The sequence below is a fragment of the Callorhinchus milii genome, unplaced genomic scaffold (assembly GCF_018977255.1).
Source record: "Callorhinchus milii isolate IMCB2004 unplaced genomic scaffold, IMCB_Cmil_1.0 Scaffold3, whole genome shotgun sequence".
NCBI lineage: Eukaryota > Metazoa > Chordata > Chondrichthyes > Chimaeriformes > Callorhinchidae > Callorhinchus > Callorhinchus milii.
In genome coordinates this window covers 61,372,428-61,384,176 of record NW_024704744.1, presented here as the reverse complement: position 1 = coordinate 61,384,176, position 11,749 = coordinate 61,372,428, and the positions used below count along the sequence as shown (strand labels likewise).

The window sequence follows — 11,749 nt, the reverse complement described above, 5'->3', positions numbered from 1 at the left end:
ATATATACACAGTGAGAGAGAGAGAGGAAGATCGGATTGTGGGAGAGAAAGACACAGAGAGAGAGAGAGAGAAAGAAAGAGAAGGGGAGAAGGAAAACAACATCTTCGAGACCGGAATTCAACTTTGTTGGAAGTCGACAAAAGCAAAGAGAGGGGAAACTTTTGGATGGTTGTTGTTGCCTGCGGTGCGGTGCGGTGCTGAGCTGAGCCGAGCCGTGCGGGGAGAGAGAGAGAGAGAGAGGTGCTGTGCGGTGCTGTGCGGTGTTGTGTTGGGAGGCACTTCACTGGCAGCGTTTGGCAGTGCGGAGAGAGGAGTCCGCGGTGTCCTATCTCGGCATCACGAGAAGAGTTCGTGAAACTTTCGCCGCTCGGTGTTAATTTTTTTCTCTCCCGCCGCCCCCCCTCCACCACCGTTTGTTTCTCTCTCTCTCCCTCCCTCCCTCCCTCTCTCTCTCTCTCCCTGTGTTTAGTTTGGTCGGTTTCCCAAACAGAAAGAAAAAAAATAATAATTTTGTTTGAGGAGAGCGGGAGGGAGGAGGGGGAGAGGGAGAGAAAAAGAAAAAAAAAAGTTTTTTCTCTTTGCTTTTTTTTTCCCCCCCCACCACCCCCACACCCACACACACGCCGCCACTTTCTTTTTTTAAAAAAAAACAACCCCACTTGTCCTTTTTTTGTGTGTGTGTGTGTGTGTCTCTCTGTGTGTGTGTGTGTGGTGGCGTTTGGGACTCCCCGAGAGAGGGAGAAGAAGAGAGAAGAGAAGAGGAGAGAGAGAGACGAGAGACGGACGAGAGAGAGAGAGAGAGGAGAAAAAAAAATGGCTCCTCGCGGGATGTCGTTGGCTGTAAAGTTCTTCACAGTCTTGCACTTTATTAATTTATTGGCACAAAGTGGTCGGGCTCTGGTGTGTCTGCCGTGCGATGAATCCAAATGCGAGGAGCCCAAGAACTGTCCCGCCAGCATCGCCATGGGCTTCTGCGGCTGCTGCTCGACCTGCGCCAAGCAGCGGAACGAGACCTGCGGCGGCGTGTACGGGCTGTACGGCACTTGCGACCGCGGCCTCCGGTGTGTGATCCGACCTCCCTTCAATGGCGATTCCATCACGGGATACGAAGTGGGCATCTGCGAAGGTGAGCGAGGGAGGGGAGCGAGGGGAGGGAGGGGAGGGGGAGGCAGCGCCGCTGCCGCCGCCGCCGCGCTCGACGTGGCTGTGGCGCGGTTTGCACGCACACGGTAACTTTACCCCTCACACACACACCACACCAGCCTCTCCCCCCCCCAACACCAGACCCCCCCCAACACCAGACCCCCCAACACCAGCCTCTCCCCCCCCCCAACACCAGACCCCCCCAACACCAGACCCCCCCAACACCAGACCCCCCCCCCCAACACCAGCCTCTCCCCCCCCCAACACCAGACCCCCCCCCAACACCAGACCCCCCAACACCAGCCTCTCCCCCCCCCCAACACCAGACCCCCCCAACACCAGACCCCCCCCAACACCAGCCTCTCCCCCCCCCCAACACCAGCCTCTCCCCCCCCAACACCAGACCCCCCAACACCAGCCTCCCCCCCAACACCAGCCTCTCCCCCCCCAACACCAGACCCCCCCAACACCAGCCTCCCCCCAACACCAGCCTCCCCCCCCCCCAACACCAGCCTCTCCCCAACACCAGCCTCTCCCCAACACCAGCCTCTCCCCCCCCCCCCCCCCCAACACCAGCCTCCCCCCCAACACCAGCCTCTCCCCCCCCCAACACCAGCCCCCCCCAACACCAGCCTCTCCCCCCCCCCAACACCAGCCTCTCCCCCCTCCCCAACACCAGCCTCTCCCCCCCCAACACCAGACCCCCCCAACACCAGCCTCTCCCCCCCCCAACACCAGACCCCCCCAACACCAGCCTCTCCCCCCCCAACACCAGACCCCCCAACACCAGCCTCTCCCCCCCACCCAACACCAGCCTCTCCCAACACCAGCCTCTCCCCCCCCCCCAACACCAGACCCCCCCAACACCAGCCTCTCCCCCCCCCTCCCAACACCAGCCTCTCCCAACACCAGCCTCTCCCCCCCCCCAACACCAGACCCCCCCAACACCAGCCTCTCCCCCCCCCTCCCAACACCAGCCTCTCCCCCCCCTCTCCAACACCAGCCTCTCCCCCCCTCTCCAACACCAGCCTCTCCCCCCTCCAACACCAGCCTCTCCCCCCCTCCAACACCAGCCTCTCCCCCCCTCCAACACCAGCCTCTCCCCCCCTCCCCAACACCAGCCTCTCCCCCCCCAACACCAGCCTCTCCCCCCCCCCCAACACCAGCCTTACCCCCTCCCCACCACCACCAGTCTCCCTCCCCAACACCAGCCTCTCCCCCCTCCCCAACATCAGCCTCTCCCCCTCCCCAACACCAGCCTTACCCCCTCCCCACCACCACCAGTCTCCCTCCCCAACACTAGCCTCTCCCCCCCCCTCCCCAACACCAGCCTTTCCCCCCTCTCCAACACCAGCCTCCCCACCACCAGCCTTTCCCAGCCTCCCCCTCCCCACCACCAGCCTCCACCCCCCCCCCCTCACGCAGAGGAAAGTTAGCTCCAGTTTGTGCGAGGAGACGTTTTAAAGGGGGGGGGGAGTGGTGTGTTGGAGGGGGGAACCACCGTGTGTTTAGCTGATGGTGGGCTTGTATTTGTGTATGTTCCTCTCCTCCCAAAGAAAACCCAATGTAACCCGTGCAAACCCTCCAGCCCTGAGTTACTCGGTCCCCCCTCGACAATAGAGCAATTCCCACCTGAAGCTCCATTATGATCGGGTTACAGTTCAATACAGAAACAGACACCTCTGTGGGTTGGTTGAGGCGTTTCGATTGGTGTCCCTGTGAGCTCGATAGTCGGTATATGTAATGTATTATTTACTATTTCGTGGCTCTTTCTACGATTGAGGTGATGGACAGAGATGACCTGTACCCCACAACACCCCCCCATCACCTCCTCTGCTGATGCTGGAGAGTCGGTCCGTGTCCAGGGACTGTTCTGCTGGGTGTTGCTAACATATTTGGTGCTGTTTGTGTGTCTGGTGCCAGCCCTGGCTTTCGCTGTGGGTTGCTGGTTTTTGACAGGAATGCTCGCTATGTCTGCCTGTGTGTGTGTGTGTGTATCAGCGCCACGGTTTGCAAAGCGTTTGCCTCAAGGAAGAAGCCGAGTCGCTGCTGGTTGGCTTCTCCTCTCGGCTGTTCCAATGCCGGACCCCGTCACTTTTCTCGCTCTCTTTTCCAACCGGGGACTGAACGGCACCGCAGGGCGAGGGTGTGCAGGACGGTCTCCAGACAGCAGTGACTTTTTGATTGAGGGTCTAACTTTCGTTCAGCAATTTCTGCAGGGCTTTGCACAGCACTCACTCAGATCCACCTCAACATTGAGTCACAGCTGCTCCACGCTGCTTTACACAGGTGTGTGTGTGCACCCCTGTACCCGACACGTCCTGGGGTTTGTTCAATTAATAAATGAATGTAATATGAGACAATTGTCACTCTTTCCTTGCACAAGGCAATTGTCACCAAGCCCACAGCGAATTCCTACACTGCCGGATCACACACTACGGCGTAACTGGCACAAAAGCCAGCGTCCATTTATCCAATATTTAGTGTTTTGCACCAGGACTGGGGTTTTTGGTTTGTAGATAAGAGGTGGTGGTGCTTCAGCTGCAAGATTTGTGTGTATTTTTTTAACCTATTGCAATCAAAACGAGGAGGGGGGGGAGAAGCAAAATCATCATGAAGTCAACGCCGTGCAGAATCATGCTGGCTAGTGCTTTTTTTTTTAACGCTCTTATTATTAACACCTTAGCCTTCATACAGAGAGGGTTTACATATACCATCCGCACGGATCTGACTTCAACTGTGGCTGTGTATTCAGAACATAGCATGGTGTTCTTGAGAGGACGCTCGTATTTATATTTAAAAAAACATGCGAATACTTTCAACGTCTCTCCATAATGTCCTTCCAAATCTTCCCCCCCCCCCTTCCCCAACTCTTAAGTATTAATTCCATGTGCGGAAACTTGCAAACACGGGATGTTGTGCGTTTCACCTTTGAAAGATAGGCGGCAGCAGCGAGTCTTGGAAACACATTCTCACGATGGATCAAAGAAAACAAAAGCTGAATCTCGGATTGCTCTTCCTACAGGAATTCAGATCTATCCATTTTTACTGACTTTGCTTGTCTTGACGACTGGTGCATTCATCTAACCTTAGTGGAAGGTGTGGGGCAGGTTGCTGTTGAATGCACTGTTTCATGTGAGGTTTAAGTGTGTGTTTTGCAAAAGGTAAAACCACATTTGGCTTTGGGGCAAGGAGTTCTTCGAAAATGCCAGACAGCAGGAATGTCACTTTATTTTCCCTGCACTATCCAGAGGTTTAGAGTTTCCCAGATCCTAAGGATTTCCTGTCCAGCACCAATAGGAACTTTCCAGGCTCATTTCCAGGCTCCTTTCCAATCCTAGAGTACACTGATGCTGAACAAGAAGAATTAAGCGCCTAAGATGCGAAAGTAAGAAATACAGCAGAGCTCAGGCCAAATAGTTCACACTTCCTGACATTTAAAAAGCATTTTGTTTTGTTCTATATTGTAATGTGTTTAATTTCAGCAGAAAAATTAATGCAATGCAGTTCAAAATTTCAGAAAAATTCCAGGGTGATCAACTTTATTTTTTGCACGTCTAATAATAACACATAAAGAATAAGGAGCAATGCCATATCATTTATGTTCTGGAGACTTGTGGTTGGCGGCAGTAGTGGGATCTAGTTCATATCTCACAGATCTCCATTGTGTACCAGATGTTTGATAAACAATTAAAACACTGGTAGTTTGAATATAATCATTTCAGAGTTGTTTTGAGTGGACTTGCAGATTGGACAGCGATTCTGATTTGCTCTGTGATGGGTCAACTGCCCTCACTGGCCAACATATGTGTTCCTTGGTTTAGGGGGAAAAACAGCCCAAGGTTCACATTCCAATGTTTTGAAATTCAACTTGTTTTCAGCCTTGAAACTAATCTTAAAATTTCCGATTGGGCGGAATTTCAGCAAATTCATCAATTCAGTTTTAATTTGGGTACCGCTTTTCTGTAGTTCGGTAATTTTAAGCTTAAAATGCGGCTAAACCCGGGTGGAATTGCGGGTCCCTGGACGCTATCCATTGACCTCTGCTGGAAAGTGTGAATATTAGTTGAGGCTAACATTTGCCCTGTGGTCATGTTGGCCATTGCCACTCTTGGTTAGACTTATTCAGGGGCACGGTCCTGGAGGGCTGCCAGCACCCATGAACCCATTCGCAATAAGAATCAGCCTCTTCATGAGAGGAAGGAAGAAATCAGAAAAAAAAAGTTACTGTGAATGAAAGTTGCCACAAAGTATTCTTTCAATAATCCAGCCCTTCTCCAAAAAATCCACAATTTAAAAAAAAATTGTAGCAGTGTTTTTTTCTAATCCAAACCAAAGAGCTTTGTATTCTATTAGGTGCTATTTACGCAGATCACAGAGCAACTGTAAGATATGTGAGCTGGCTGAAGGAAGGAAAATAATCATGCTCTTTGCCATGCTCTTTGTTAACTCAACAATATTTGGCAAAATCCTTATAGTTTGGTGTAGCGCCTTTCGCTTCGGAAGGTTGACCCAGAGCATTTCAGAGGAAATACTGTAAAGTTTGTTTTGTACTTTAAAGTGTGTTTTGTGGGCAAACACACCTGTTCAAAAATAAAATGACAGAACCTGACTGGTGTGAGTGCGCAATAACAGTATAAACTCAGTGTCCGCTCGCAGACATGTTCCACGTGCCTTCCTGCTCCTGAAGTCAAACAACGTTATCCAGCGTCACTTCTTCACCACTGAAATGATTTGACTCCAGGCCTCGGCACAGGTTGGAAAAGCCTTTGGATGATGATCATTTTTCAAAGGAATGTCATGTTTGCAACCTGGGTCTGTGGGATAAGTACTTCAAAGTGCTTCCCTCCACTCTTCCCTCCTCCGCTAATTGCTCCTCTGACATTCTCATTCAAGGGTCAACGATGTTCCCTGAACTTGGCGCTTGGGCAAAAAGTAAATTAAAGTCAAACTTTGGAATGTCATTAATAATCATGACTCGAGAGAGGAAGCGACATCCATAAGTGAATTTAGGAGCAGGGTTGTAAATTGGTGATTAAACTGGCGCCAAGATTTGTTTAATGCTTAAACATTGTTTACAACAACATACAAATTGAAGGAGGGAGAGAGCGAGAGAGGAGTGAGTCTGGATCATAGACATGCACTGAGAATATGTTTCTTTCAGATGAGAACTGGGAGGACGACCAACTTCTTGGACTTGAGCCCTGCAATGAAAACCTCATAACAGGATGCAACATAATCAATGGGAAATGTGAATGTGATTCGATTCGGACCTGTAATAACCCATTTGTATTTCCCAGTCGGGAAACCTGTCTGTCAGCGTTAAAGAGAATTGAAGGTAAGTAAATGCGATGCATCAATATTATTCTTTGAATTTAGATTGGATATGCTTTATCTGTTGTCTTATATCACACCAAGTATTAGCCACACAGAGGAGACAGTTGATTAATATGACATATAAACAGAAATGCTGGGAATCCATAGCAGGTCATTCAGGATCTGAAAAAGAAAGATAAGTTAATGTCTCAATGATAACCTTTCATCAGATTCCTTTGTCAGATTAATGGATGTAGCTCGTAAAGAATTGGTGAGATGATCTTGCAGAGAGCTGTAAAGATGGATGTCTCCCTTCAATCTATCCAACTATGCTCTCTGTTTAGAAGCTCATAGCTGAAGACTTTTGTCTCTTTCACTTGACAGCTTTTGTTCTGTCACAAAGATCTTGTTGCTTTGAAGTTGTTTTATGTAAATTTGCCATCTGACTGACATTTCTATATATTTTTTTAAAAAGTAGCTTTCATTGAAGTCATTTTTTTATTTGCATTGCGTGCATCAGATGCACCACTTTATCCAAGCATAATCTATTGTCTCCCAAGTAATGGCAGTGTCAACTTCAGAATAGACCTGTGTTTTATCCAAAATGTTGGAAAGCTTCCATTTTTTTGAGGGGGGAGTAAATAATTATTTACTTTACACCTCTCTGAAGTTTTTTTTTATCCTTTTGCTGTGTCTAAAGAAAAGTTTAAAAATTGTTGAAAATAGCAGTCTTAACCCAACAGTTTTCAACGCGTTTCGTCTGTGTCAGGGTAACTATGAGTCTTTGCCACTGAAATGCATCTGCCTTAGGAAACAGGGATCCCACTGCCAACCACAGTTTCCACAGCTTGTTCAGGGTGAGCACTACAGCCTTGATCATGTATGTTTCAGATAATGTTTAATTAAATATTTGTCATGCTGGTGTTTTCATTGGGTTGATGCAAGACCCCATCCCAAGTAGCAAGGATCATTTTAGAGATTTGAAACCTTCTCTAAGATAAGGCACAGCAGTAACAAAAGCTTATTGCTAATATTTCCCAACTTGCCTAATGAAGGGGATCCTAAACTTTTGGAACAGTTAGCAAATATTGTATTGGTGGTTAGTAAAAGTTTGGTTTGCAGGACTCTGCACACCAAAAGTGCTGTATGCATGGAGGCTGCCAACCAGTGGCATTGTTTGCTTGGGTAGAACAACTTATATTTATATAGCACCTTTTCTAAAAACGTTACACAGAATGAGATTAATAAGAATTACATGAAAAAGAAGGGAATAGAGTGGTGTGGTGGGAGGCTGGAGAGGGTATATAAGGATAGATGAAAGCTCATGAACAGCAGCATAGACTAGTTGGGCTAATGGTCTTTTTGGCGCTGTTGCTGCTTTGCACAGACACGACGAGCCACAATAACCTCCCCTCCCGTGATAAAAAAAACCCTCTGGGTTGCTGTATGTTAAGAAGGCCCAATCTACACGGCCTTTCAGATTGGCAGTAATGGGAAAAATTCCCGCAGAAAGAGCAGCTTTGTTGTTATTACCTTTTGTTTATTATGGTTTGTTTTGTTTATTTTTGTTCTGGGTTGTTTCATTCTGAAACTGTTACTGTACTTCCTTTTTTTGGGTGGAATTGCTATTTAATTGATGAAAAAGACTACTATGCCAACAATGATTAGTTTGTGACACTTCAGTGTTTACAGATGTATGTGCATAAATGTATTTTATTTTCCCTCTTAACAAAAAACAGTCAGGAAATCCTTGTTGATTACATGGGTGTGAACTAGTAGTGATGTTGTCTGAGGAAGATATTAAAGCAGATGTACGCATCAAATATCCTTATAATTGCATTTAAGGCATGTCACTGTTTTGGTCTCAATCTGCTGGAAACAAACACTTGGAAACTTTGTTTGGGTTTGTGTTCATGACTATCTGCAGGTGCCATCAGATAGCTGCATAGCACAGTCTCGTTTCACTGTTGATAAGGCAACACTCAAAACAGTTGCATTTTCTCACTTTGCAAAACAGCGGGGAGGGAAAGGAGGGGCGTCTGGCAAATCTCTGGAAAATGGTGAAAATTATGATTAAAAAAAACAACTTATTCCCAGTCTTTTCCTCTTCCCTCAACCCACTCCCCCCACACCACCACACAGATACCACATACATAGGATGAATGTAATTTTTTGAATTGTTTGGTAATCAAAGTGAGGAATGCAGTGCAAAGGAAGGGAACATTTTCCACCCAGTGTCTGGATTGAAGACTTTCAGATCGAGAAGCGTAGCGCAGGTTAGATATAGAGTAACAATCACTTTTCTCCTCTCAACAGTATACACCATAATCCCTTCCGTAGAGAACTCCCACTACACCAGCTTCCCATTCCCCACGACAAACTTCCCTGTGAAACTTGTGTCAGCAGACACCAGATTGCAGGCAGCTCTGTCACATGAATGTTAATTCACCCAGATTTGGGATGTGACTGGCCAAATTCGGTGCATTTCAGAGTTATTTTACAATGCGAGAGTAGGCTTGCATTCCACAACAGTGAGGGCTGGATTGGAAGTTGGGTCAGTGAGATGAAAGAAGAGGCTACTAAGCCACTATGCCAGCCAGTTTTTCCCTCTCATGCTTTTCTATTAGTTGCAGATTGCAACAGTTGGAAGCCTCCTGCTCTGGAAATAATGTTCTCTGCTAATACACTGAAAGCTTGTGTTGGACTATATTTTCGCTACTTGGCAGAATGGATTTGCCAAACAAACTTGGCCTGATAAAATGTTAATCGATCCAAGAGATATACATTTGAAGTGTGGGAAAGCACGCACATGCCTGCTGTGAGCGGCACTCACTCTGCTATCACCATCCAACACCTGTACCGATGATTTTCTTTTTTAATATGTGATTCTTTAAATATGCCATAGGCTCCCCACACTGGCGAATGGTTTGGATATGCAGGGCGAGCGTGCGTGCTGGTTAACATAGGGCAGGGATATTATGATTAATGTCGCTGATAGTAAATTTAAATAGGAGAGCTGATTGGACTTGGAGAATAAAATAACGTTTTCAGTTGGCTGGATAATTATTATGGCAGTCGCTGGGTGCAAATACACAAGTAATTGGGTTATCTGAAAGATTAGCTAAACTTGAAGGAATTATATCTGGAAGATGCCTTAAATTTCTGTATGCAATGTGAACTATCCTGCATTTCAATGCAGATGCATTGCCCCCCATCCCCAGTTTACAGTCTCCCCCTCATTGCTCAGCAAGTGTACCCATTGAGCAGTAAGTTTCCAGGCCTGATGTCGGGTCTGTATTGAGTTAGCTGATCTCAACAAGACAGCAGTTGTGGGAACCAGAATTCAATATCAGTGACTCTAGGTTAGAGCAAGGAAAATCTAGGCAGTGATCGGTATCCACCTTAGCAGGTGCACGTGTGTGAGGACAGGATTGGGCTCAGCTGAACAATCCCTACACTGGTACTTATGGACCATCAGAAGGAAAAAAATCCTTCAAAGAGAAAGAGAGAGAACTTGCATTTTTACAGTAGCTAACCCTGTCTCAAAGCACTTCACAAATAATTAGTGCCAAGTGTAAGGAGTGGTTTCTTAGGCAAGCCCAGGAGGCATGGTTTTTAACAAGGTTGAAGTAAAAGGAGGTGCCATTGAAACCTAGTGGCAGGACACCATAACTGCACCAATTGTTTTTCATCTCTTCCGCCACCCACCCTCCCACCTTTCTGTAATCTAAGTATTGGATTTGTGAAGCCTGGACATGGATAAGACTTTCATGTCCATTTCTTTGAGTTCCTGAACATGAAAAATAACAGCGTTAGTCATGGTTTGTGTTTACGAGATTAGAGATTCCATATTAAATGTGGAAATGACTCCTAACAACTAATAGTGAAACCCCAGGGTGCAATGGAAAATGTTGTAAAAATGTCCACGTTTCCTTTCATTGGCCTTAGTAGAATAATGCTTAAATGTTCATTAACAATCATCATTACTAATTTGAAAAGAATCGGAAGCATCTAAACTTCAATCCTACCTAATATAAACATATTTTATCATGGGTGATCAGGCATTTCTGAGTGTTGTTTCTGGGTGCTGTGGGCTGTGGCCTGGGTTGTGGGGTGCTGGCTGCATTCTGGTTTGAATGCCTCCATTTGTGGTTAATGGTCGCGTATTACTAAATAGCCCATTGGCAGGTTTATCACTTAAGCCCTTAATGTAAATATTTCATTGGATTTAGCTGCTTATTCACTGAATATATCAGGTAAGGAAAAACAAATGGGGCTAATGTTCATTTTACCTAATGGGGTGTTAAGATGTTCATTTCTTGAGTCATTAAGGCCGACACCATTTTAGTGGTGACTTATCCTAAATGAAAGCAGATTAGATGGGAGAGCATGCATGTGGACATTGAGCCCATAGATCAGTATCTGGATGATAAGAGCCTCTACTTGTGGGGGCATACATTTCTCAGTTCAACTCATTCTATTTGCATGACCTAACAACTCTTAATCTGTTCAATGGATTAAATCGTAGAGTCCTGTAGCTCAGTGGTTAGAGCACTCGCTTTGCAAGCGAGAGACCTGAGTTCAATTCCAGGCAGGGCAAAACCTTGGGCAAGTTTCCTTACTCCACACAGAGCCTAATAATAATCCCTCCAAAACCAAAACAATAATAAATTGGTCATTTTCTATCTACGACTGTTTGTGGGACATTGCTGTGCGCAATTGGCTGCCGCGTTCGCCCACAAACATACAGTCAATTCACTTTACAGTGTGTTCTGTGAAGCGCTTTGGGACGTTCTCCCGACATGAAAAGCGCTATATCAAATGTAAGGATTATTATAAATCCTTCAAAACGATTTTAAAAAAAGTTGGTTGTGCGCTTATCAGATGAGGATGCTCGCCCACAATTGTTTACATTAGAGGTAAGCCAGGACCAGGTCTATTATTAACAGGCTGATAACTCGGTGCTGTGACCTGGAAGCAGTTGTGGATGTGGGTCCATAAATGGAACAGAAAGAGTTGGGGAGAAACCATCTGGGATTGATTTAAGATGAAACCTCTTAGTGGTTGTTTGGAGTTCACTTGGTTTTTTTTTTTCTATTCTGTTTCCCTTTTGTCCTGGCCAGAATTTCAGTACTTAGAAAATACAAAACCACACGAACACTCTTGGGATGCTGAGCTACTGGAGTTTGTTGATGGTTACCTTGGCAGAGCTGGCGGTGCAGTCAATGCAGGACTTTGAACTCTCTGGCTTGAAGCCGGCTGATGGAGGTGTCTGCAGTGTTTGGCTTC

At 46.5% G+C, this 11,749-nt stretch overlaps 1 protein-coding gene across 2 annotated transcripts in view; it reads left to right on the top strand.

Annotated features, from left to right (window-relative positions):
* Positions 1-786: 786 nt before the first annotated feature.
* Positions 787-11,749, top strand: part of crim1 (cysteine rich transmembrane BMP regulator 1 (chordin-like)) — a 123,862-nt gene continuing 112,899 nt past the window's right edge. For both annotated transcript variants that reach the window (XM_042332682.1, XM_042332681.1), the window contains exons 1-2: positions 787-1,127; positions 6,309-6,482. In XM_042332682.1, coding sequence (XP_042188616.1) covers positions 815-1,127; positions 6,309-6,482 — 487 coding nt within the window. In that variant the 5' untranslated portion in view covers positions 787-814. The remainder of the gene's footprint in view (positions 1,128-6,308; positions 6,483-11,749) is intronic.